This window comes from Dasypus novemcinctus, chromosome 19 (genome assembly GCF_030445035.2).
Source record: "Dasypus novemcinctus isolate mDasNov1 chromosome 19, mDasNov1.1.hap2, whole genome shotgun sequence".
NCBI classification, from domain to species: domain Eukaryota; kingdom Metazoa; phylum Chordata; class Mammalia; order Cingulata; family Dasypodidae; genus Dasypus; species Dasypus novemcinctus.
The window spans coordinates 33,117,974-33,144,588 of record NC_080691.1 but is presented as its reverse complement, the minus strand read 5'-3'; the positions used below and the strand labels follow the sequence as shown (position 1 = coordinate 33,144,588).

Below are 26,615 nucleotides of genomic sequence, written 5' to 3'. Positions count from 1 at the left end.
ACAGACCCCTCCGCCCCGGCCCCGCCTTCGCCCCGGGCCAGTGCCCGCTGCAAGTTTCGTGCGCCCCGCGCCCTTCTGCAACTTGGTTCTTTGGGCCGCAGCCCCCCTCCCGCGGCTGCTCGGCCCCTGCTGGCGGGACGTGCAGTTGCCGCCCCCGTTGGCAAAGTTTGCAGAGGGGCGTCCCTGTCCCTGCCCTTCGCGCCCCCCCCAGCCCCCCAGCCCGGAGCCCCGGGGCGTGCGAGGCTCGCTCCTGCCGGGCAACGCCCGCTGCCGCCCCCTTGACCCTGCCCTGCAACTGACCCTTGGGGAAAAGCCCCCCGCACGGCTACTGCGCATGCTCCGTGCTGGACAGCTCCAGAGAGGGAAATTTAAAAACGGTTCGAGCAGCGACGGCGGCCAAATTGCGGGACGCGAGGGGTGAGCGCGAGGCAGCCCCCCTCCGGACCCCGCCCGCCCGGGAGCCTCGCAGCCGCGGCCCCGCGAGGATCGGCTCCAGGTACCGCCTTGAGGGTCTGCCTCGGCCCTCCTCCCGGGCAGGGTCCCGCCCTGAGTCTCCTGCGCAGAGACCCACGGTGCGGGGCCCCCCCTCGGCTCCCCTTTTCTCCATCCCCGGAATCCATGAATGGGTTTGGGGCGGAACTGAGAGTCTCGGGTGGGTTTCTATGTTCGTTTCAGGCTTGGAATCTGAGAAGCTTAGAGACGCTTGAAGCTTTTTTTCCAGGCTCTGCGTGTGTGTTGGGGTGTGTGTGTTGACTTGGTTTTCCAGCGAGGGCAAGTGGCACTTCTGAAGGCATGGCCAGGGCAGTGGCCCTGCGGGCATTACCCCTTGGCAAGTGGGAATATTGGCTCCCACAGAGAAACAGACACCACGCACCCAGCTGCCCCTTCCTGTTTATTTTGTATGTTCATAGTGGTCATAACTGAACTGTGGTGGAATATACAAGGCTTGGAAGGGAATACAGTTTTTCTGAGTCCTGTTTTTGCGAGTCCACATCTTTCAAGGCTTGACCTTTGCATTCTAGAGTTTTCTCCCTGCCTTTCCCCCATTAATTCCAAAGAACCTGGAATTCCCTTCCCTTCTCTTCATTTGTCACCTGCTAAAGCCCTGTAGAATTGCCCTGGGAAAGTAACCTACGATGCCCAGAAATCCTCTAGGGTGGTTCCCCCTCCCCACCCCCCCCATTCTTTTTTAAGTGTTATTTTAGAGTTTTGTACTGCGTCCTTCTGAATTGTGGGAAAACGCGGGTTTCTGCCCTGTCTGTGTTGCCGCTGATGGGCGTTTTGTTTTCTGCTTGTCTTTCTCCAAGGAGATGATAGAAAGTGACACCTCATCCATAATGTCAGGAATTATTCGAAACGTAGGGCAAAATCACCATTCCTCTCCACAGGAGCACAGGTGAGGGCTGCGGCAATGACGACATATATATATATATATATATATTTTTTTTTTAATTGTTTAAAGTGTTTATGAGCTGTTATGGTTTCTGCAACTGCCTAAGAACTACTGTAACGTTAAATTCTGTGATTTTGCAGGAGAGCCAGAAGGTCTCTATTTCACAGTTGGTCTCTCAGGGTGTCTGGGCTTGTGATCTGGAGCAGTGTGGCTGCTGACTACCTGCAGCCCCTCGTCCCCTCCAGGGGAGGTCCCCTCCGTTAGAGCCTGGTGACTGTTGAGATGACAACAACAGCCAAGGGGGCTCCAAGAAATGCGTCCCGCCCCCCCAAATTTTCCTGAGGACAGCTGGCTTCAGTCCTCCAGGGATGTTTGGGAAAGTTGTGATTCAGAACTCTTAGGTTCTTGGCCTGGCTGTGTGACTTTTAGCAAGCCCCTTTCCCTCTCTGGGCCTCATTTCTTCATCGGTTAAATGATGCAGTTGAACAAGATGTTCTTATGGTCTCTTCTAGGTTTCATGTGTTGGAAGAGAAAATTAGGTAGGGACTGATAGCAAAAAATTCTTTTCCTGAAACAGGGTGAAGCAAGGTACGAGTCGGGGGGCAGTGTCCTCAGAGCCCCTCTTCTTTTTGTTTTCAGACCTCAGAACTGGAAAGGCCCTTGGAGGGGGGTCAACTAGTCCAGCCCCATTTTACAGAAGGGGAAACTGAGGCCAAGAGAGGTGAAGGGGCTTTGTTCTAGGTCAGAGTGACTAGGAAGGAGGAGGAGGTAAAGGAAGGACCTGGAGTCCCCTGCAAACGTCTCTCTCTCTCGTGTCCCGTGTCCCGTGGAGGCCTGACCTGGTTTGCAGGGCCCCGCCCCCAAGGCCAGCCCCGTGCCGGTGGGTGGAGGGGGGGCGCAGCCCAGATTGTGGAGTGGGGACAGGACCCCGGCTGGCCTGGGAAGAGCGGGCTGTCACTTCAGATCAGCTCTGTTTGCCCAGGGCCCTGTCTGTCCCTCCGCTTGCACCAGGGCTCACCAGCGGCCCCCGATTACAGGGAGAGCCGAGGGGCCTGGAGGCTGCCTTCCGAGGTCCCAGCGAGAGCACAGGTTCAAACAGGCATTTGTGCTGAGCACCTACTGAGCGCCAGGCCCCCTCCCTTCCCACGACGAGGCAGCCGGGACCTCTGGGCTTCCTCCCAGCACCCAAAGCATTGAATAATTGCTGGTGGGTGGGGAAGCACCGGGAGAAGAGCAGGGGCTGTGGAGTCACTTAACAACCCCAGCTCCTCCGGCCGCGGGGAGCTCTCGGAGGCTCGGTTTCCTCACCTGTAAAACGGGGTAAGGTGCAGGCCCCGCTGCATGGAGTTGTTATGGAGACCAAATGCCAACCTCTGACTGTGCCACTGGCCAGCTGAGTGGCTCTGGGCGGTCTCACCTCTGAGCTTTCGTCTCTTGGCCTGCACAGTGTGGGTAACAAAAGCTACCGCCGGTTAGATAAGGAAACTGCAAGTGCCTGGCTGTCCCGGGGCTCAGTGTGCCCTGGAGGCCCCTGCCCGGGGAAGCCCGCGCGGGGCTGCTCTCCGCCAGGCTGGCTGGAGGACTCCCGGGCTCCCAGTGCTGCCCCCTTAGCACCCCACAAAATCCCCGGGAGCGGGCGAGTCGGCGCTAAGAGAGCTGTGGATTCAAAATCCAGCTAGGGACAGGGCACCAGACCTGCTTTGGTGTCCTGATCTTTAAAATTGGGCGTGCTGAGGGCATGCCCCTCGCGTGATTGCTGGGAAGAGGAAGTGAATGAAGGGGGAAAAGCCGGGGACACCTAACTTGCAGTTGCTGTTGTTCCTACTGAATCGTATTCAAGAGTGTATCAAGTTCTCTGCAAAGGAAGGGGTCTGTGGAGGAGGGCGTTTGTTGAGTGCGTGTGTGGGTGTGTGTATGTGTGTGTGTGCGTGTGTGCGTGTGTATATGTGTGTGTGTGCGTGTGTGGGTGTGTGTAGAAGCAGGGGAGATGGGGTGAAAATCCAGATGCCCGAGGTGCCACCCAACAGGATGGGACTCAGAGCCCTGGGTGCTCAGCCCCTCAGCTCACAAAGGGGCACCGGGCCATTTCCCCTCTGGGGAAACAAGGCAGGGCAGGGCGAGAGCTTCCTGGGGTCTGGTGAGCTAGCCCATTCGTGCATCAGCTGCAGGGGGTGGGGCAGGCCTGGGTACTTGCCGTTCTGGGTCCTGCACCCCGGCCTCGCCTGGGGTGCCCAGCCTGGCGCAAACGTTTCCTAGTCACGTGGGCTCCATCCAGCACTGTTTCCTTGTATTGAACAAGAAGCGTATTCCAACCTCAGAACTGGAAAGCCCTTAGCGGGGCATCAACTAGCCCAGCCCCATTCTATGGATGGAGAAACTGAGGCCAAGAGAGTATCCAGAAGACAGAATAAAATAACAGTAATAATAATAATAGCAGCAGCTGGTGGCTTCTTAGCCCTTTCCTATCTGCCGTGCCCCACGCCAGGCTCCCAGCATGAATCAGATCCCCACAACCCCCCCCCACGAAGGTGGCACCCATCTGACAAGTGAGGAAACCGAGGCTCAGCCAGGTTCAACGGCTCAACAAGATGACGCGGGCAGTAAGGCATAAAATGGGGACGCAGCCTGTGCCAAGCTCGGGTGCGGGGGCAGAATGAGCTGCTCCACCATCTCACAGCTGTGTGACCCCAGACAAGTCGCCGCCCTTCTCTGAGCCTCTGTTTCTTTGTCGGTGAAATGCAGCAATGGAAGAACCGAGCTCGCAGGTTGTAGGGAAATTCTGCACCTCGCTGGGCAAGGCGGCCGGCGGGGCCAGGACCACCGCCCTTTCTCAGCCCTCTCCCGGCAGGGGAGCTTTTATGGTTTTGCAGTAAACTCCCAGCCTCCAACCACTCCCATTTTTTCTCTCTGGATAATAGCTCAGGAGGTTTATGGGCTTCTTACTCGCTGTCCCAGGGCTCCAGAGAACTGCTCCAAGGACCCCTCGGGCGGCTGGTCCAGGCGCCCCCCTCCCCCGCTCCCGCGCAGCCCCCCACCCCCATCCCCCTGTAGCGGCTGCCGTGCGTCCCCTGGGGCCGCTTTGGCCGTTAACTTTCAATGGTCGCGCTGCGAGGGCGGCAGCTGGAGGCGGCTCCCTGTCCCCGGGGAGCCCTGAGAGTCCGCGGCCAGCGGGGCGCAGACAAATGGGCAGCGTCTTCCCCAGCCCCGACCCCCCGGGGCGGACGACGAACAGGGCCAGGCTCATCACGGGCCAGCGCCTCCCCCGCGGCGCCAGGGCCGGGCGCGGCGTCCCCGCTTCCAGGCGCTGACCGCGACAGTGCTCCAGCGCCGCCCGTGCGCCAGGCCCCGGCTCAGCTTAAAGTGCATCGTCCCCTTCACCGCAGCACCCCGCAAGTGGCTTCCAGACAAGGCCACTGAGGCACTGAGGTGCCACCTGTCCCAAGGCAGGCCTGCGAGAAGGGGCGGAACGGCAGGTTTTAACTGCCGGTCACGCTTGGAACTTCTTTAGAGGTCAAGTCCATCAGCTCGTTTTCTGCACTGGGAGGCTGAAGGCCGAGGGCAGGAGGCTTCTGGCTGCCCGGAGCCTCTCCTCCTGCCCGGGGCTGCGAGCCGAGCCGTCCTTGCTGGCCTGTGCCGGGGTTCACGTCCCCACCCCTCAGTCCTCCCTCTCGGAAGTGAGCTGACCTTGGCCCGGCCCTTCCCCTCTTGGGATCATGATTTTCTCCCCTCTGAACCATAGAGCCGGGCACCTGGTAGGTAGTAAACATTTCAGGGGCCGATGGATGGATAAATAGCACGTGAAAATTGACGTGTCACGGGGATGCAGGGAGGTCCCCTGCCCTGGGATGGGGAGGGGGCGGCACCACCTGTTTCCCATCCGGAGCCCCGAGCTGAGCCTCATGTGGGCTGGCTTACCCCAATATCAGAGGCCTCATGTGGGCTGGCTTACCCCAATATCAGAGGCCTCATGTGGGCTGGCTTACCCCAATATCAGAGGCCGCACCCGTCAGTCGTACCCTCCTTGTGGCCTGGCATCTGTCAGGGCGCTGATCAGCCCGGCGTTTTTCTACGCCTCCACCTCCCAGGTCGGCGGGGCGGCTTGGCAGGTACTGGTGGGCAGGGAAGGGAGAGCAGCCTCCTGGGGTCCAGCCGTCCCCGGGGTCTGGTGCTTCCAGGCCCAGGGCACACACACACACCAGGTCCGCAGCCGGCCCGTGTCGTAGAAGGGAAGATTTCCTTCTCCCAGTTCCTCCTCACGTCGTTTCACGTCCCGCTCCCTCTTGGCGCAGCTGGGGCATTCTGAGCTTGCAGAGTTGCATTTGATTTTCTTTTTCCTGTCAACGGTTACAAAAGGTATTGCAAAAGATACGTCAGCTAGATAAACGCCTCCTCGAAATGCTTCATCCCTCTTGTGGGTAAAGATGAAGTTGGAAGCGAGCACCGCTCATGGTGGTGGGACCGTTTCTTCCTAGCCACATCTTGAAAGGGAAACCTCCTCGTTGTCATCAGGGTGAAGGGGCCGTCCCAGGTAGGACAGCAGGTGCCTCTGACTGGCGGGGAGGGAGATCTAATCCTCCAGGGACGACACGTGCAGGGACCCGCCCGCCCCCGGGACGAAGCAGGGCAGAGGAGCGAGCCGCAGCAAGACACGTGACGTGACCCCTGCTGCGTGCTGGGCGCTGTAGGAGCCTGAGCTTTCCCTCCCACCTGCCCCTGGGGCAGGAATCGCTATTGTTACTCCATTTCCCAGGTGGGGAAACAGAGGCAGCGAGGCAGCACGTCTTGCTCAAGGTCAGAAGGGTTGAGATGGGCTTTGAGAATCCAAAGGTACAAAAGAACCCGTCAAATGTGGGCTCGGAATTTCAAGTGTGGAGGCAGATATCCCCCGGAGAAACGGACGCCCGCACACACGTGCGAGCCTGGGTAGGGCCTGGAAATGCCGCCAGGGCGTTGGCCAGGGCGGGCGCGTCACCTTGGTGGGCGAATACCTGTCCGGTGAAAGCCCGAGCTGGTCGCGCTGGGCCCGTGATGAGGTGTAAGGCCAGTCCTCTCTGTCCCCCAGGAGCTTAGAGTCTAGAAGGTTGGGAGGCGGGGTGGAGAAGACCAGACCCTGGAATAAAAAGAATGGGTGATTAGAGCAGCCTACACTGCTGCTTTAACCACCCACTAAGGGCACTAAGCTTCCCGAGGAGGGAAAGACTGGGAGGGGCAGGGCTGGTCCAGGAGGGCTTCCTGGGGGAGGCAGCATCTAAGCTGGGCAGGAAATGGACAAAGCTTGGTAATGCGAGCTATGCGGGGGCTGGGCTGGTGGGGCCTCCCTCCCTTTCCTCCTCCTGCTGGTGTGTAGTAAGTGCCCACGGGGTACCATGCCCTACACTGGGTGCTAAACAAAATAGAGACCTGGCCCTCCTAGAACAGAAAGTCTGGAAACATGTATATATGAATACCTCATTTGCAAACTGCGAAAGGTTCCACAGGGGTGGGGAACAGCTCTGGATAGAGAAGGACCATGGGGGCAGGGGTGGCCAGGGAGGGCATTTAGCCTGGGACCAGAAGCAGGAGAAGGAGCCAGCTGTGCACTGAGTGCATGGAACAACATTCCCGGCAGAGGGAACAGCATGTGCTAAGGCCTTAAGGTAGGTGAGAACTTGGAATGTCTGTGGATCTGAAAGATGGGCAGGTTTGCTAGTGCAGGGGCACAAGAAGAGGGGAAAGAGTTGGACAGAGGCCAGATCACGGGGAGGAGCTTGAAGCTTATTCCCTGGTGGATTTTAAAGACAGGGTCTGATGTCCCTTTTAAAAGGTCGCTCTGCTGCTGGGTGTTGAATCTGTGCATTCTGCAAGCACTTCTCTGGTGCCTACCTGCGCCAGCCACTGCACTCTGCTGTTCCTGGGGTTTACCTGTCCTGAACCAAGAGCCAGGTCCTGTTATCACCTCTAGGCGGCACATGAGGAAACTGAGGCTCAAAAGGCGAGCGTCATCTCCCAACCTGCCCCGCTGGGCATGGAGCCAGGGCTGGCACCAGGCTCTCCCCGGGCCCCCCCCTCCAGTACCCCCTCCGCTGGCTCATCCTCCATTTCTTGAACAGCATGGCTAATTAGGTCAAGACGCTGTTCATTCTAGTTGGGCAGGCCGGCCCCCCGGTCAGCTTGGGGTGGACCCCAATGCCCACAGCCACCACGGGACCCCCTGCCCAGAGCCCCTGTCGTCACTGCCTGGGGACACCCAGCAACCCGTTCCTTCTGAAAATGGTGTAAGGATGGTTTGCCCTTCCTGCCCACAGCTGGATTTATTTCAGCGGAACTGGCCAAGCCAAAGTGGGGGCTGGGGGCTGACGTGTGTCCCCGGTTCATCCTACCCCACTGGGCCTCGACCAGCCCCTCTGTGAAATGGGCGTGGCAAGTAGCCGCCCCTCAGGCTGTCCGGAGGAGCTGGCACCTGGAAAGGCTGGCGGGCAGCTGGGCAGGGAGGGACAACCAGCCTGCGCTGGTTCTCAGGCCGATGAGAAAGCTCTCTCCCTGGGCTGCCCGCAGCCAGGCCGGGCACTCAGTAGGAGGTCGGGGAATATTTGCGGAATGAAGCAAACGCTTAGGGAGGCAGCGCCCTCGTCGTGCTGACTCTGCACCCTCCAGAGCGAGTTTACAATAACGCCACCCACCGCGCTCTGGCCTGGAGCTGCGTCAGGGCGTCCCCGCCCCCATTTTACAGATGAGCAAACTGAGACTCGGGGGAGTGGATGACCGCAGACAAGGCCCAGCCACTAAGTGGCTGGAGCAGAATTCGAACCCCGGCCCCAGAGCCCACGCCCGTAATGCCTCGCGGAGAGCCGGGGATCCCTGGCTGGAAGGGGCTTGGAATGGGCTGTTACAGCGGGGCTGGGCTCTCCGATGGGCCCAGAACCTGCTGAGCAAAACCCAGAAGGACCCACGGGCAGGTGGGAGGACCTGGGAAACAGCGCCCAGGTTAGCGCAGCCGTGATGGGAGGGGAGTTTTCTGATGTCGGTTTTCCCCGGGCAGCCCGGGCGCCCACCCACGGTTTGCTTTTCCTCTCGGGCGCTCCAGGCACTGACCCCTTCAGAATGGGATCCCCCCTCGCTTCCCAGCAGAGGTGGGCTGCCCGCCTCCCCGGTCCCCCGGTCCCCAGGGCAGCCTTGCCCGGATGAGGCCCTGAGCCGGGAGGCTGCTGGCTTTGGACGGGGCGAGCGCCCGGCCCGCCCGCTCCTTTCCTAGCCGTAAAGGGAGGACGGTGCCCCCGCGCGTGTCGCAGAGGGAAGAGGCGGGCGAGGCTGCGCTCCGAGGACCGAGCCGCTGCGTGGGCAGAGGGGGCTGCTGGCAAATGAGGGAATTCAGAAAGCGAATCGGGGGGCTTCGGATTATTAGTATTATTATTTTTTGGCCCAAAAGCTCGCCCTTCACCGGTGAGGACTCTGATGGCGACAGGCTGCCCACTTGGTTTGGGAAGGACGTGTCACCCTGGAGACCCTTTAACAGTTTCACCTGCTTTTTCAGCAGAAGGAGTTTCATCTGACCTGGGCCTTCAGGGGGCTGTTAATTATTATATTCCTAACAGCCGGGTTGCGGTGGAGGCTATTGGCACCCCCCCCCCAATCTTATAACGGGGAAACTGAGCCCAGGGCTGTCAGGTCCCTGGTCTCAGGCCACACAGCCGGGAGGAGCCCAGATGCGGCTCCGCCGGCCTCGGGGCTCACCCTGCGCCTTGCCAGCGCGTGCTTCTGCCCCCCTGGTGCTCTAGCCCTGGTGGGGCCCCGAGGGGCCTCTGCTCTGCCCCTGCTACTTTACAGGTAGGGAAACTGAGGCCTGGGGTGGGGAAAGGGCTTGCCAGGATCACGGAACTTTGGAAATGCAACCAGGGATTTAGCGGCAGACTTCTCCCATGAAGTGTGGGATCTTTGCCACAAAAGAGAACTTGAGGTTGACTGGGCTTATCTTCCATCTAACCGGGGCCTGACAGGTCATCTACTCAACTCCTGCTTGAATGCTCCTGGGATGGGGAGCTCACTACTTTGCGAGCTGTCTTAGTCCACTGCCCCCAGTGTTACAGAGCCCCTCACTGTAACTTCCTCCTGGGAGGGGGCGGGAGGAGGGGTCTTTTAAAATGAAACATTGTTAAAACTCTAAAGTATATGAAATTAATGACATACCTTTTCAAACCTAAATCAACTTTCCAGTTTTAAGGCAATCTAAAAACACCTCAGATTTTCCACCCAGATTGAAAAGGGTGTTCCAGACCAGTGCCATCTACTAGAACTTTCTGTCCTGGTGCTGGAATGTCCCACATCTGCATGGTCCAATGCAGTAGCCACAAACCATGAGTGGCCACTGAGCACTTGAAATGTGCCCAGTGTGACCTGGGAACGGAATCTGTCACTTTATTTAAGGAATTTAAACGTAAACAGCCACATGCGGCTCATGGCTGCCACATTGGATGGTACAGGGCTAGGGTTTTCTAGACTTCTCAGGGCACATTTCTTCAGCCATTCCTCGAAGGGCAGGGAGACAGGGCAATGGGGCAGTCACCAGCCCAGCATCTGGAGGTGGAGTCCTGGCACCGCTGCTCCCTGGCTGGGCGGCCAGAGACAGGCTTGCCCCTCCTTGGTCTCAGTGTCCCTCATCTGACAAATGGGAAGGTGGTGACTATTGCCACACCTGCCTGGCTTTAGCTCAGGGTGGGGCACGCACAGGGGCTCGGCCATCCAAGCCATGTCCACAGGGGACAGCTGGGCCTTTTGCCCCTGGCTGGCCTCGGGGAAGTGGGCATCCGCCATTTGGAAAGCTGGGTCTGTTTGCTCGTTTGTTCAATCCGTGAGCACGTATTAAGTGCCTCCTGTGTGCCCAGCCCTGTGCTGAGTACTGGGAGCCTGACTCTTCAGGAAGTGTGAGGGTCCACACGTCATGATCAAGGTCACATGGAATCACCTGCACCCGTTGGGAGACTCAGCCCCAGCCTTGGCCCTGTCCCACCAGACCCTTAGGACTCCCAAGATGTAAGCTAGGCTTGTGTCCCACCAGGGTACTTCCTGAGGCTCAGAGAAATGGGGGCTCAGATGGGAAGACCTTGAGGGGTCCAGAGAGGGAAAAGAAGGAACAGTGTTCTCTGGGAGGGAACAGAAGGTACGGAAGCACAGAGGAAGGCACATTTGAGAGGTGGGGCTAATGTTCGATCCCACCCAAGGTTTACGGTGCCTGTAGAGCTCAGGGTCTCCTGAGCCAGCAGGCGAGGGGAGCGTGGCTCCCCAGCACCAGAGGTGCTAGCCTCACCTGGAGGGGCGTGAACTGCCGGTGCCCAGGCCTCAATCCCAGAACGCCTGACTCGGCGTTTCATGGGCAGCCCGGGCGCCGGGGCCACGGTTGATACCAGGAGGGGGCTGATGGCGGGTGGGCTGGAGAGGGTCTGTGGGAGACCGGGGGTCCCTGGACATGACGTCAGAGAGAGAAGGGAGAGCAGAGAGGACGGACCCTTCCTAAGCCCGTCGTTTGTTAGCTCTGTTCTGCGGCCGAGGAAACGGGGCCCGGGGAGCTCTGGGGCACATCTGGTGTGACCCGCGCGGGGAGGGCTGGGGCCGGGGCTTTGTCACGGAGCCCCTTGGCGCACAGAGGCACGGTCACAGGGACAGGGAAACCCGGAGGGAGAGAGCTGGGGGGTGGACGGGTGAGCTGGGGGCTGGGGAGAGAGTGGAGGGCGCGGGGGGCGTCGGGGGGCTCGGGGGGCAGGTCTTTTCAACTCTTCTTGGCGCTGCCTCCGCTGGGACCACCAGCGACACGGGTGGTCCGGGGTGAGAGGGCCAGGATTCTCTCCTCACCCGGAGACCGAAGAGAACCGGAGCAAGAGGGCACCCCCTTGCCTTTGCGTCTGAACTGCCAGCGCCCAGCTCTGTGCCGGCGGGGGAGCCCTGAGCAGGCTGAGAGCGGGCCCCCTCCCGCCCACCCCGGGGAACGACCCCAGGCCCTCACAGGCTGGGGTGCGGGGTGCAGCGGGACGGTTCTCAAAGCCGCCCGACCCCCGCGTGGCACGCCGGTCCTAGGGGCTGTGTGGTTTAGGTGCCCATTTTACAGGTGGGGAAACTGAGGCTGGGGGTTAAGTTTCCTTCTAAGGGGCTGTGACTGGGAAGCCGGAAGCGATGCTGAACCGAGAGGCACAGCTGCCCAGGGCCCTGCAGGACACGTCGTCTGAAAGGTGGTGCCGGCGACTGCGACGCTAGGGTCCCCGAGGACATCTTGGGGAGGGCGGGCTTTGCGTGTCCCTGTGGAGAAGCAGGGGATGGAGATCTTCCAGGCCCCAGGCTGAGGGGACAAGACCCTCCCACTTCGCCCGTCCCGGGCCCCCCGTGGGCCCAAATGCCCACGAGGGGCGCCGCGAGGCAGCAGGGCGCAGGCGGGACTCCCGGTGCAGGGCCCCTCGGCCGTCCGGCGCCCTGGAGAGGATGCGCTGGCTCGGGGGTGGGCAGGAGGGAGGGCCAAGCCCCCCTGGGAAACCCAAGGCAGCGAGGAGCTCTGCGGGCGCCGCACCCCCAGAATGGGCCGCCGGCCCCGCAGAAGGAGGGGCTGGGGCCGGGGCCTGGGCCCGTTGGGGTCCCGCCCCCGCCTGGGGGATGCAGGCTCGGGGACCTGAGCTGACCTGCCCGGCTCAGCCAGCCTCGTGGGGGACTAAAATACACAGCCCGGGGCCTGGATTCCAGGACCTGGGCCGGCCCCGGACTCTGCATTTTAACCTGCTGCCTGGGAGAAGCTGGTCTGTGTGGCCTCCATGGAGAATCCAGACTCAGGGCAGGGGCCGTGGGGCTCCCTGCCAAGGGGCGGCAGGAACCATTTATTGGAGCAGACAGACCCGGGTTCGAGTCCTGCCCATCTCACTCACACACAAAGTCAGATTTTGCTTTGACCCGTCTGGCCTCAGTGTCCCCATCTGTAAAGTGGGACTCGCTGCTCCCTGTCTCCCTCCTGGTTTTGTCACAAGGACTGAAAGGGACGAGGGACGGTCCTGTGCATTCTAAAGGGGCTGGGCAGGACAAACATTGCCACCCCCAGCCTCGCAGGGTTGGCGGCTCGGGGTCAGCCCGTGTCAGCCGACTAAGTGGGCGTTTAAAATGGGGCAGCCCCCGTGTGGGGGCCCATGGGCGACGTGGGGCTCAGGGCCAGCCCTCTTGAGCCCAGAGGCAGGCCGAGGGCAGGGAGGGCACAGGACGCGCTGGCCCTGGCACGGCGTGGGAGGAGCACGGCGCAGAGGGGTGCTTGCTGTGGGGTCTGGGTGGCTAAGGCTTCCTGGAGGAGGAGGCGTCTCCTGGGTGGAAGGAGTGCCGCGGGAGCCCCTGCCCACCCCCCGTTCTGTTTGGACTTCGGTGCTGGGAGCAAACTGTTTCCTTCCCTTAATCTCAGTTTCGCTGAGGTCAGAGGAGGGGTGGGGTGAAGCAATGTCCCGGGACCCCCAGACTTAAGAGGCTGCCGGAAGGCCATCTGAAATGAGCCCCCGTCCTGGCGGTGGGGAGAACGAAGGCGAAGGCGTGGGGGCGGGACGGGCGGGGCGGCCCTTGCCTGGGCGCGGGAGGGTGCATGCTGCTGGCCCGTGGAGAAGAAACGGGACGGAAGGTAACGGGAGCCAGACGGCGGCTCACAAACAACAGGAGGGAAAGTAAAGGGACGAGAAGGAGAGGCCCAGCCCCTGCTCGGCGCTCAGCTTGGCAGCTGGGTGCTAAGCCCTTGACACACATTCCTGTAGGGAATCCTCACTCTAAGGGGAAACTGAGGCTCAGAGCATTTAAGCTACTAACTGGGGTCTCAGTTTCTCCATCTCTAAAATGGGCTTGGCACCTAGCCCAGGGCATGGCATACAGGAAGTGCCCAATAACGGAAGCGGCTGATGGTGGTAGCAGCGGTCAGTCTCATGCCAGAGCCCAAAGCCTCCACAGATGGGGACGGCCGATATTAACATCAATAGTCACAGCAGCTAAATATGCCTGTCACGTTCACCCTGAGCGCCAGGCTCTCTTCCAAGCGCTTTTCCTGGTACCGTGTTTGATTCGCACCATGCCCTCTGAGAGCAGAAATGTTATTATCCCCGTTTAACAGATGAGAAAGTGAGGCTCAGAAAGGTAAGTCACTTGGCCAAGGGCACGCGGGTAAGTGGAGAGCGGGGTACCAGCCCAGGTCTGGCTGGGCCCAGAGCGCGCGCTCTTGGCCGCCACGTGGACAGCCCATCGGATTCGCCCCCCGGTGCGTCTGCTCCACAGATGCGAGCGGAACCCTGGCTCGTTTACAAGACCCCACCCACCCAGGGGCCTCTGGCGGGCACCTCCCCCGGGAGAGGCCTGCCAGCAGGGGCTCCTCCCTGCCGATCCAGCTCCAGGCAGAGTGGGGAGGGCAGTGGGGAGCTACGGCAGGTGCATGAGCAGGTGTGGGGCTCGCCCCACTCGACACCGGAAGGTGGGCTAACCGGCCGTGGGGGTGTGACCGGCCCGGCCCCCAGACGGGGGCTTGCCGGGGGGTGACCGAGCAACCCCAGCAGCGGGTGGCTTGTCGCCCTGCCCCTCGGCCCCGTCCCCGGTCTCCTGGGCCCGAGAGAACAGATGGCAGCTTCCAGGCAGGGACGAGGCTGTCGCTGGGCCAGATGAGTTACGAGGGGGCCACAGGGTGGCAGCCAGAGGGCAGCAGAAACAATCGCGCGAGACCCCGGGACAATGGGGGCCACGTGCCACGGGGCAACAGTCGTTGGCGGCGCAAAGGCCCGCGGGGGCCGGCAGCCGGGCCAATTGCCGGCGGCGCCACGGGCCGGCCGGGTTTTCAAATCGTTTTCCAGACCCTGTTTTCCTCCGAGGCAGCCAATCGCCGGGGCAGCCGGGCAGTCACCTGATGCCAGCTTCGGGGGCCAGGGCCCAGCCCGGCCTTGCTGAGCAGCGGTGGCCATGGCAACGCTAATTGTGGCCCTAAAACACAAGGAAGGAGGACGAGGGCGCAGGAGCGGTGGAGGGAGGTGGGGGCAGGCAGGGGGAGGAGAGAGCGAGCCCGAGGAGGCCGAGCAGGTGGAAGGAGGCGGGGGGCCCTGGGACATGCACGGGAGACCCCGGCCGCTCGGTCGCACGCTCGCACGCACAGCGCACACCCCCGCCCTCTCGAGGAGGCCCCGACACACCTGTTTCTGAAACTGGAGCTTGGTGTTTGGACCGTGGGTCTCCTGGCAACAAGCCAGAAAGTCCCTGACCTGCGAGAGGACGGACGTGGCAGGATCTGGGGCCAACACGCGGTGGCCGCGATGCGGGCGGGGTGCCCGGTGCCCGGGGATCCCCGAGGAGGCGCGCCTGCCCCGGCTCGTGGTGCCTGCCCGCAGCCTCTTGGGCAGCCCTTCCCTGGCCTTCGGGGAAAGCGGCTCTTTTGCTTGTGACTCTGTCGAGGGGTGGCAGGCAGGGGTCCTAATTGGAACCTCTGGGGGCTGCCCGGGGGCCCTGGGGAACGCAGGCTCGGGGCGCCGCTGCCTGGCTTCCGGCTGCAGCGTTCCCTGTCCCGCGCGGCCACAGCACCCACGACAGCGCGGTAGGAATCGGCGCTGGGCCCGCAGCCGCGGACCCGCAGTGGACTCGGGGACCCTGGCCGCAAGGCTGCCCACTCCGCGTGGTGTTGTCCCCAGGTCTGATTCTCCTCTCACAGCTTCTCAGGCCCCCACGCAGCTCCTGCTAAGCCTGTTGTGCCTCAGTTTCCCCATCTGTAAAATGGGAGCAGTAACGACACCTGCCCCATAGAGCAGCTGGGAGCGTGAAGGACTTGGCGTGCTGCTTGGCGCGGAGTAATGCTCAATAAAACCGAGCGTTGGTAATTTTTGTGGGAGGTGCTTAGTGAGACGTGCTGAATGGATGGATGGATGGATGGATGGATGGATGGATGGATGAGCTGAGGACGTGTGGTCTGGCTGCCAGGGGAGGGTCCTGGGACCAGGTGCCCAGGCCCGGCCTGGGGCTGGGCAGGGCAGCGGGCCGGGGTGGCCTGGGGAGGTGAGGGGCTAAGGGGGCGACTGCAGAGGCAGGGGGAGACCCCTGGAGCCAGCCGAGCTCCCCGCCCGCCCTCGCTCCCCACCCCTCCCAGCAGGCTCCTGGCCGCCGCCCACGATGACGACCTTCCCGGGGACCTGCAGTCACTGTCGTGGCTCACGGCCGTGGACGTGCCGCGGCTGCAGCAGATGGCGAGTGGCCGCGTGGACCTGGGGGGCCCCGGTGGGCCACCCTCGCACCCAGGTAGGCTCAGAGCAGGGTGGGGCAGGGCGGGGGTGATGTGGGGGTGGGGTGGACTCCCAGCGCTGAAGCCCGCCCGCTGTGTGGCCACGGCCAGGTCACTCCACCTCTCTGGGCCTCTGTTTCTGCATCTGTGAAAAGGTCAGATTTTTCCTCAGAGGATCTGGTGCCTGCAGTTACTCAACAAGCATTTATGGTGTGCTGGGCCCAGGGAGGGCCGAGGCCTCAATGGAGAGTAAAGACAAACCTGCTCCTACCCTGGTGCATCTTGGAATTTGGCCAAATCCAGCCCACGGCCCATTTTGTATGGCCTAGGAATTACTAATGGTTTTTACATTTTTAAAGGGTTGTAGAAAAAACCAAATATGAGACAGAAACCATACATGGTTCGCAAAGTCTAAAGTTTTTGCTACCTGGCCCTTTATATAGAAGGGGTGTTGGGGAACAGATGTGGCTCAAACAGTTGAGTGCCTGCCTCCCACATGGGAGGTTCTGGGTTCAGTTTCTGATGCCTCCTAAAAAAAAGGAACAAACAACAAGGAAAACAAACGAAAAACCAACTCAGGGGAGCCGATGTGGCTCAGTGATTGAGTGCTGGCTTCCCATATATGAGGTCCCAGGTTTAATCCCCTGCCTCAAAAAAAAATGTGTTGACCCCCTGATCTCGAGAGTCCAAGATAACATAGGCCAGGCTCTGAGCACAGGGCCTGGCACACAGTAGGTGCTCAAGAAATAGCAGCTAGTTGCAGTCCTAGCAAGTGCTGAAAGTGTTGAAGCAAAGCAAAGCAAAACAACAATCACTGTGGTGCATTAAAAGATTAGCACCTCGGAGTATTTCTTTCTTTGGATAAATTGTTCTTGGCCAAAACATTTCTAGCAGGGGTTGGCAACCTTTCTCTGCAGAAAGCCAGGTAGTAAATATTTTAGGCAACGTGGGCCAAACAGTCTTTGTGAAACTACTTGACTTAGCTATTGAAGCCCCAAAGCAATATGCAAATAAATGGGTGTGGCTGTTTGCCAATAAAACTTTATTTACAAAAACAGGCTGAGGGCCAGATTTCATTCAATGGCTGTGGTTTGCTGACCCCTGCTCTAAGCCCCCAAGGGGCAGCGGTGTGACCTTGACCACGTGCCTTCTTTTGTGGCCTGTTTCCCTATTGGCAGTAAAAGGACAGAAGAGCCTCCATAGGGAGCTGTCGGGATTCAGTGTGGAAAGCACTTCCTATACAGTAGGTGCTCAGTAAATGGTAACTATGAAGTAAGGAAGCCGGGCCGGGGCTGCGGTCCTTCCTCCTCCCCTGGGTTTGCCAGGTGCCTCCTGTGTGTCTGTCACCGTCCAGGTGTTCAGAGCACAGAGCTGTGTAAGGCATGATCATGGTCCCAGTTCTCAGGCTGCCGACAGTCTGGTGAGAGAGAATGGGACGAGGAAATCAGGGCAAGGCAGAAAGGACAAGCCCCGGTGGCAGCAGGACTCATGCGAGAGCCGAGGGATCTGGAAGCCTTCCCTGAAAAGGTGGCCCTAAGGCAGGATCATTTCGCTGGTCACCTTTGCTTGATCAGAGGTGGCTGCCTAAAACCAGGTAGGGGCTGTGAGGCTCTGTGATGGATTAACCATGTCTGCCACAGGCCTGGCACAGAAGGGGTGCTACATCTGCTATTCCGGAACTAATCCTTGGCGGGAGAGCAGGGCTTGGGGAAGGGAAAAGGAGGCACGGAGGTATTTGCACCAAAACCTGGAGGCACTGGAGAGTCACGAGATGTTTTTGAGGAGGAAAGACGAACAATGAATTCATGTTTCAGCTCCATGAAGGACAGGAACCGAGATATTACATCATCATCATCATCATCATGACTGGCTCACATTTACTGCATTATCATCAATTTGCCTGGCAACATGATAGGCATTATCTCATTTAACCCTCACAGCTTTCTAAGTAGGTGATATCATGAGCCCCGTTGTACAGATGGGGAAACTGAGGCTGGCCCAAGGTTACACAGCTGGTAAGAGCCCCACTCTGCACCTCAGGCAGGTGCTTCTCCAAGCTCCTACTACGTGCCTGGTCCTGAGGGTTTGGGGTGCCTCCCCCGCCTGGGGATGTTCGGGGAGCAGGCTGCCTCGGCTCCCATCCCCAGCCCTCCAGCCCCGCGGCATCTGTTTCTCTCCTGCAGGTGCCGTGATCGGGGTGGCCGACCTGCCCGTAGGAGCTGCCCCAGGTGCTCTGCCCCACGGGCCGACCGGCATGGGCCCCCCAGGTGCGCTGGGCCTGAGCCCCATGGCCAGCCACGGAGCCAGTGTAAGTGCCACCACAGGGGCTGGAGAGGGAGGGGGGCTGTCCCCCAGGGCTGGGAGGCACCCGCTCTCACCCTGACCCTCTGTCTCCTCCTCTCCCGGCCTCAGCACATGAGCCAGCTCCCCCTGGGGGGCCAGCTCTCACCAGGCCTGCGGGCGCCGCCACAGCTGTATTCACCTGCCCCCCAGGCGCAGTTCCCGCTCCCCCCAGGCGCCCAGCAGGTACCGGGGTCTTGGGGGGAGCCCCAGACTTAGAGGCTTGGGTGGACCAGGGACTTCTCCGAGCCTCAGCTGACTCCTCCTGGAACGTGGGGATAGCGTTCCCCACCATGCCCGTGTCACTGGGGCCATTCTGTGTCCCCCCAAACTCCTGCCATGGGGGGACAAGATTGTTTCCTGCGGCTGTAAAGCTACGCTGAGCGTTTTGAGACGGGGCGGGGGTTCCGGGGAGTAGCTCACGCCCTCTCACCTGCTCTCTCTCTGCCGCCCTGGCCCTGCCTCTGCTTGGGGCAGTGCCCCCCTGTGGGCCTGTACGGCTCCCCATTTGGGGCGCGGCCTCCCTACCCCCAGCCCCGCATGGCTGTGCATTCATCTCAGGAGCTGCGCCCCAGACACTACCCCAAGCCCATCTACTCGTACAGGTGAGGCCAGGGCCGCGCCGGGCGGCAGGGGACCTGGGGAGGCGAGGGCGGGGGGCTGCTTTTAGGATGTCTCAGATGGTTAGGGACGGGCACCCAGACTTCCCAAGGGGGAGGTTTTGGGGAGTGGGGAACCCCCAGGTGGGACCTGCTCTCAGGGGTCCCTTGGACAGTCGATGCTTGTTGCCCAAGCGCCATCACTCACGAGCTGTGTGACCTTGGGGAAGTGGCTTGGCCTCTCTGAGCCTGCCCCATAGATAGTAAATATTAATTATGGGGAGGAGCTAAAGAGGAAAAGATAAGATTTCTCACCTCCATACCGACGAGGTGGTTAGGGAGTGGGAAAGACGTTGGGACAGGAACGGGCATCGAGAGCTAACATGGGGTGGGTGGGGGGCAGACTTCCCGGCAGAGGGGGCCTCGGGCCGTCCTCCTGAGCCCCTCCCTGCCCGCCTGCCCTGCCTCTTGTCCCCAGCTGTCTGATCGCCATGGCCCTGAAAAACAGCGAGACGGGCAGCCTGCCTGTGAGCGAGATCTACAGCTTCATGAAGGAGCACTTCCCCTACTTCAAGGTCAGGGCCCGGGCCAGGGTGCAGAAGGCCGCGGCCACCCTGGCCTCTCCCTAGTGCCGCCGGCACCCACGGCTGACCCCAGGCCCGAGTGGGTCACTTTCCCGCCCCACCAGTTATGTCTGCAGAACTGGTAGTAAGAACACGTGCACGTGTGCACTCACAGACAAAGGAGGCCACAGACGTCCGGAAGGAGAAGGGAACATTTGAGCTGGGCTCTGACGGATGAAGAGGAGCTCACCAGGCATCCCAGGGGTCAAAGGGCAGAAAGACTAGATTAGTTATTCAGCACAGGCTCAGGAGAACAAATAGTGAAAACCACAGTCCTTCAGGTCTCTGAGCCTCGGTAGCCTCACCTGTCGGATGGGGAGAATAATACCCATCTGGCAAAGTTAGTGAGGAATCTCCATGCAAAGGGCCTGGCAGCTCCTGGCACGTGGTCAGCACTAGTAGTGTTGTGCTTGTTAGCATCGAGGCAAAAAGAGGAGTGGGTGAGTGCTCGGAAGGTCAGCGGGTGCTGGGTGGCCGGTCCCCGGCTTAGACAGTGACCTTAGCAGAAATATTGCAGCACAATGGTCTGTGTGTATGAGACACTAGGGCAGGATTGCCTTGCAATATCTGGTCACCCAACAAGAAAGTCTGAGTTTAAAACGATCTGCATTTTTAATGTCCTTTTTAAATATACTTGACCAGTTATCTGTGATGCTAACGGCCAGTGAGCATCATTCTCACTTGCTTGTTTCCTGAGAGGCAGAGAAAGAGCGGGTAAGAGCTGACAGCCCCGGCCCTCACTCCTGTATCGATTGGCTGGAGCTGACTAGCAGCTGCCCCTTTCATTAGGACATGAGCCCTCCAGTTTGCCACAGTCCCCACCGCGCTCTCTTGTCTCCCCAACTCAGGGAGAGCGTGGTTCACTGTCCACTCTACCCCTGCCACTTTTTTCACCCTGCCCCTGTCAGCCTCTGAGTTCCAGGGCCCCTGGGGGAGGTAGAGGGCTCCGCGGAGCTCTTGAGGGGCCTCTCTCCAACTGGCTTCCCCCCGAGCGCCGTCTCTTCTCCACAGACGGCTCCCGACGGCTGGAAGAACTCAGTGCGGCACAACCTGTCTCTCAACAAGTGCTTCGAGAAGGTGGAGAACAAGACGAGCGGCTCCTCGCGCAAGGGCTGCCTGTGGGCGCTGAACCTGGCGCGCATCGACAAGATGGAGGAGGAGATGCAGAAGTGGAAGACGAAGGACCTGGCTGCCATCCGCCGCAGCATGGCCAACCCGGGTGAGGCCCTGCGCCCCGGGCGGCGGGAGACCCGGCGTCGGGCCAAGCGCCCCTGCGGGCCGTGCGCTCCCCGGCCGGCCCGAGCCAGGGCAGCACCTAGGGCCCCGGCCAGAGCCACGCGAAACGCCGCTAAATCTCGCCGGTGATCCCTAGTCTCCCACGAGGAAATGCAAACTCAGCTGCCACGGATAACATTCTTTCCTCCCACACTGGCAGAAAAAAAAATTTTTTTTAGGAGGTACCGGGTTTTGAACCTGGGACCTCATACATGGGAAGCGGGCACTCAACCACTGAGCTACATCTGCTCCCTGGCAGAGATTTTAAAGCAATGAAATAACAACACCCAGTGCGGGCTGGGACACGGGGAAACGCGCAGCCTTGCACACCCGTGGGGGGAATGTAAGTTGTCAGGCTTTTTGAGGCAGAGTAATATACCAAGAGCCTGCAAATTCTACCCAATTATTTGTCTCTGATTAGTTGACTTGTGGCAACTCTCACTCAGGAAATAACCAAGGATTTGAGCAGAAGCTTTTGTGGGCAAAGTTATTCATCACAAAATTATGCTAATAGTGAAAAATCGAAAGCAATATAGATATTCCACAATAGGAGATTGTCTGGGTAAATGTAATGGCAGACCATACAGGTATTAGAGATGAACAAATACTGGAAAATATTTTTGGAATATAAAGACATTCACCCAGTAAGATAAATGATCCAAGGCAGGTTATGAGTTAATAGATGCAGCATGGTCACAATTTTATTAATGTATGTAGATATATATGTATATACACGTGTCTATAAATATAGATACACACAGAGCTACGCAATTTCTTTCTACATATATATATATGTAGAAAGAGAGAGAGAAACTCTGGCAGGAAACACACGAAAATCTTTACTGTTAGGGGACAGCCCACTGGTACTTTTTATATTCTTTCATGTTACTGTAGTTTCCAAATCTTGTACCTTGTTCATGAATTACTTGTATAATTAGGGGGGAAAATGGCATCTTTTATTTATCATCGAGGCATGTGAGGAAGGAGGGCCATGCAAGGGACACGTGGAGGGGGAACGCGGACAGAAGGCTGATCCACGCCTGCCCGGCATCGCCCCACCCGGCCTGCTGGAGGCCGTCACGCTCGAGGCTGGGTGGGGGTGAGGCTCTGAGATGAGCAGTTCCACGAGGCGGGTGGAAGGACCGAGCAGGGACAACCTGGCCCTCGGCTGAGGTGGCAGCATGCGGCACCCGCCCCACACAGAGCCCTGGGGTCTGGCTGGAGATCGAGGGTCACCCAGAAACAGCCTGATGTGAGATCTTGGGCAAGTCATTCTGCTTTCCAGATATTAAGTGGCCTGGTTTATAAAATGGGTGTAACCTACATAGATCTTGGCACCCTAATGGTCCATTCGTAAAGTCATGTTCAATGGTATAAGCCAACAACCAAAAGTAATTTAAGAGCAATTTCAGGCTTTACTTGCTTATATCCTGCTGTGTTAAGAGGGAACCACTTTTTAACCCACAGCAACACTTTTTTAAAGATTTATTTTTTATTTCTCTCCCCTTCCTCACCCTCCCCCCCCCCAAGTTGTTGTTGTCTGCTCTGTGTCCATTCGCTGTGTGTTCTACTGTGACCACTTCTATCCTTATCAGTGGCACCGGGAATCTGTGTTTCTTTTTGTTGTGTCATCTTGTTGTGTCAGCTCTCCGTGTGTGGGGCACCACTCCTGGGCAGGCTGCACTTTCTTTCACACTGGGCAGCTCTCCTTCCGGGACGCACTCTTTGCGTGTGGGGCTCACCTACACGGGGGACACCCCTGCGTGGCAGGGCACTCCTTGCATGCATGAGCACTGCACATGGGCCAGTTCCACATGGGTCAAGGAGGCCTAGGGTTTGAACCGCAGACCTCCCACGTGGTAGGCGGATGCCCTATCCATTGGGCCAAATCTGCTTTCCCACAGCAACACTTTTTAATGTCTCTTTAATAGCAATGGAGTGGCTAGGAACCTTCACATTAATAAATCTCATAGATGAAGAGACTGAGGGTCAGAGAGTCTAAGAGGCTTGCTAAGGTTGCACAGGTGGTAATGCTGAGACTGGCACCCAGGTGAGGGTGGGACCCGATAACTAAATGGGGGTGGGTTCTGAGTGACTTCTACCTGCCCACAGAGGAGCTGGACAAGCTGATCTCGGACCGGCCGGAGAGCTGTCGGCGCCCTGGCAAACTGGGGGAGCCCGAGGCCCCTGTGCTGACCCACGCCACCACGGTGGCCATGGCCCACAGCTGCCTGGCCGGCTCCCAGCTCCCAGCCCAGCCGCTGATGACCCTGTCCCTGCAGGCAGTCCCCCTGCACCACCAGGTCCAGCCCCAGGCGCATCTTGCTCCAGACTCCCCCGCCCCAGCCCAGACCCCGCCCCTGCACGCGCTGCCCGACCTGAGCCCCGGGCCGCGCCCCCGCCCCGCCGCGGGAAGGGCGCCCGTGGACTTCATCAACATCACCACCGACATGAACCCGGAGGTGGACGCCCTGGACCCCAGCATCATGGACTTTGCCCTGCAGGGTGAGGCTGGGGGAGGGGGGCGATGGGAGTGGAAAGACGGGGCGGGGGTGCAAGGAGACGGGGCGGGGCAAGGAGACGGGGCGGGGCAAGGGGATGGGGCGGGGCAAGGGATGGGCGGGACAAGGGGATGGGGCGGGGCAAGGAGACGCGGCGGGGCAAGGGATGGGCGGGGCAAGGGGACGGGGCGGGGCAAGGGGACAGGGCGGGGCAAGGAGATGGGGCGGGGCAAGGGATGGGCAGGGCAAGGGGACGGGGCGGGGCAAGGAGACGGGGCGGGGCAAGGGGATGGGGCGGGGCAAGGAGATGGGGCGGGGCAAGGGGATGGGGCGGGGCAAGGGGATGGGCGGGGCAAGGGGACGGGGCGGGGCAAGAGATGGGCGGGGCAAGGAGATGGGGCGGGCACAGGGTAGGAGGATGGTCTGCATTCAGCCTTCTCACTGCAACAAACACTTCCAGACCCCCTAATGGTGGCGAATTGAAGCACTGAATGAGCGCTCGCTGTATGTCTGGCACCATACCGAGCACTGTATAGGCATCATCGCATTTCACCCCTCGGCGGCAGTCCTGTGAGGCTGCTGCCGTTTCCTATCCCCATTCTGCTGATGAGAAAATTGAGGCAGAGAAGGGATGGCGCCGGCCCGGGGTTGCTAGTAAGTGGCAGAGCTGGGTTTTAAACCCAGGACTGTCCAGCCTCGGACTTTTCATGGTCAGCAGCTTTGGCTCACTTGGGCCAGCCGCGTGCCAGGTCCCCACTGACCCACTGCCGTGCGGTCCTGCTCACTGAAGGCGAGGCGAGTAAATGAATGAATGAGCAGGGGAAGTTGAGGTTTCAGACAAGGCTCAGGACTCACCTGTTCAGCAACACCTGTGCACCTACTGTGCACCAGCCAATGGAAGAGACACCCCGTGCTCTCAGCTCCCTATCCAGCGAGGGAAAGGACGAGTCAGCAGGGGCTCCCAGGTGGCAGGGGATAGTCCAGCCTCCCTGCCTCTCTCCCGGGGTTATCATGTCGTTAGAACAATGAGAAAGCATTGTTTTGTCCCACTGGCTCCAACCACGATGATGCTGCGGAACGAGGGCCGCGTTCTGGGCCCATCCTCTTGTTTTGATGCTTGCCACGGCCCTAGGAGGCCAGTTGTCAGAGGTGGAAGTGTTACCAGATTTTATCTGGGTTCTTGACTTATGCTGCAGAAATGAATTTCAAGAGCACGCCGGGTGAATTAGGCCAGTAATTTATTTAAGTAGGGAGGGAAGAGAAATGGAGGAAATAAGAGCAGGGGTCCCAGGTGGAGAGGAAGGGGGTGAAAAGGGATAAAGAGTGTTGATTTGCAGACTACAATTCCCCATTATAGGTTTTAAATGCCCAGATTTACTTGCACGGCCAAGTGGCAGAGGAAAAATTGCGAGAGCAGCGTGCAGAGGGCAGGAACAGGTCCAGAGGCAGGAGAGCAGGGCGAGAGCGCGCAGGCCTCGTGGTCTGCTTTATAAAATATTAATTATCCCACTGCTTCGCTAATGGCAGGGAGGGGTTCCAGCTGTTTGCTGTTTTGATTGATCACCCCACCCATCAATCCCCCATGAGGCCCAATGATAAGTCCTTGGGGAACATCCGGGGCTTTTCCTGGCTCCCAGGAAGAAGGCTTTGTTGTAGGTAGCAGAATCCTGGGGGTGCGGGTCCTCCAGCAGCATCTTGGGGGTGACTGATGTCCACGTGGACGCTCTGCCAGGTTCCAGATCCATCTGTTGATTCCCTGTCTCACTAGCCTGCTTCAGAATTGCCTTCCCAAGTGCACTCGGGAGGAAGGGGAGGATGGGGGCTGGCACTTTAGCTTGCCCCTCTGTCCTCCTCTGCAGCCTGTGCCCTTAACCCTGCACACGCTGTCTTCCCCCTCCTTAGTTTGCAAACAGCGGGTCTGCTGGCCGTGAAGCCGCTCCCCCAGCTCCCCCAGCCCCCCAGCTGCCCCAGCTGCCCCAGCTCCCCCAGCCCCCCCAGCTCCCCCAGCTCCCCCAGCTCCCCCAGCTCCCCCAGGCCCCCAGCTCCCCCAGCTCCCCCAGCTCCCCCAGCCCCCCCAGCTCCCCCAGGCCCCCAGCCCCCCCAGCTCCCCCAGGGCCCCCAGCTCCCCCAGGCCCCCAGCCCCCCCAGCTCCCCCAGGCCCCCAGCCCCCCCAACTCCCCCAGCTCCCCCAGGGCCCCAGCTCCCCCAGCTCCCCCAGGGCCCCAGCTCCCCCAGCTCCCCCAGGGCCCCAGCCCCCCCAGCTCCCCCAGGCCCCCAGCCCCCCCAGCTCCCCCAGGGCCCCCAGCTCCCCCAGCTCCCCCAGGCCCCCAGCTCCCCCAGGGCCCCCAGCTCCCCCAGCTCCCCCAGGGCCCCCAGCTCCCCCAGACCCCCAGATCCCCCAGGCCTCCAGACCCCCCAGCTCCCCCAGCTCCCCCAGCCCCCCCAGCTCCCCCAGGCCCCCAGCCCCCCCAGCTCCCCCAGGCCCCCAGCCCCCCCAGCTCCCCCAGCTCCCCCAGCGCCCCCAGCTCCCCCAGCCCCCCCAGATCCCCCAGGCCTCCAGACCCCCCAGCTCCCCCAGCTCCCCCAGCCCCCCCAGCTCCCCCAGGCCCCCAGCCCCCCCAGCTCCCCCAGGCCCCCAGCCCCCCCAGCCCCCCAGCTCCCCCAGGCCCCCAGCCCCCCCAGCTCCCCCAGCTCCCCCAGCCCCCCAGCTCCCCCAGCTCCCCCAGCTCCCCCAGCCCCCCAGCTCCCCCAGCCCCCCCAGCCCCCCCAGCTCCCCCAGGCCCCCAGCCCCCCCAGCTCCCCCAGCCCCCCCAGCTCCCCCAGGCCCCCAGCTCCCCCAGCTCCCCCAGGGCCCCCAGCCCCCCCAGCTCCCCCAGGGCCCCCAGCCCCCCCAGGGCCCCCAGCTCCCCCAGCTCCCCCAGGGCCCCCAGCCCCCCCAGCTCCCCCAGGGCCCCAGCCACCCCAGCTCCCCTGGCTCCCCCAGCCCCCCCGGCTCCCCCGGCTCCCCCAGCCCCCCCAGCTCCCCCAGCCCCCCCAGCTCCCCCAGGCCCCCAGCCCCCCCAGCTCCCCCAGGGCCCCCAGCTCCCCCAGCCCCCCAGCTCCCCCAGCTCCCCCAGCTCCCCCAGGCCCCCAGCCCCCCCAGCTCCCCCAGCTCCCCCAGCCCCCCCGGCTCCCCCGGCTCCCCCAGCTCCCCAGCCCCCCCGGCTCCCCCGGCTCCCCCAGCTCCCCAGCTCCCCCAGCTCCCCCAGCTCCCCCAGGCCCCCAGCTCCTCTGGCTCCCGCCGCTCCCCCCAGCTCTCCCAGCGCCCCCCGCTCACCTGAAGTCCTCTGTCTCCGGAAGGGAACCTGTGGGAGGAGATGAAGGATGAGGGCTTCAGCCTGGACACGCTGGCCGCCTTCGGAGACTCCCCACTCGACTGCGACCTGGGGGCCTCGGGCCTGACGCCCGCGTCCGGCGGCAGCGACCAGTCCTTCTCCGACTTGCAGGTGACGGGCCTCTACGCCGCCTACTCGGCTCCGGACAGCGTGGCCGTCTCGGCCACCCCCTCCTCGGCGCAGTACCTGGGCGCCCCCGGGAACAAGCCCATCGCCTTGCTGTGAGCTGGGCACCCCGGGGCCCGGGACGGCGCGGGCCTGGGCGGGGGCGGGCTGTGGCCGGAGGGCA

General features: G+C 61.0%; 1 protein-coding gene across 1 annotated transcript; it reads left to right on the top strand.

The window, feature by feature from the left end:
- Positions 1–409: 409 nt before the first annotated feature.
- Positions 410–26,613, top strand: FOXN4 (forkhead box N4). Its single transcript, XM_004470195.4, has 10 exons — positions 410–496; positions 1,308–1,396; positions 15,486–15,631; positions 17,798–17,922; positions 18,027–18,140; positions 18,432–18,559; positions 19,032–19,128; positions 20,188–20,395; positions 22,564–22,956; positions 26,292–26,613. The coding sequence occupies exons 2-10, from the start codon at positions 1,311–1,313 to the stop codon at positions 26,549–26,551; spliced, it is 1,557 nt and encodes a 518-aa protein (XP_004470252.1). The 5' UTR covers positions 410–496; positions 1,308–1,310; the 3' UTR covers positions 26,552–26,613.
- The last annotated feature ends 2 nt before the right edge of the window (positions 26,614–26,615 follow it).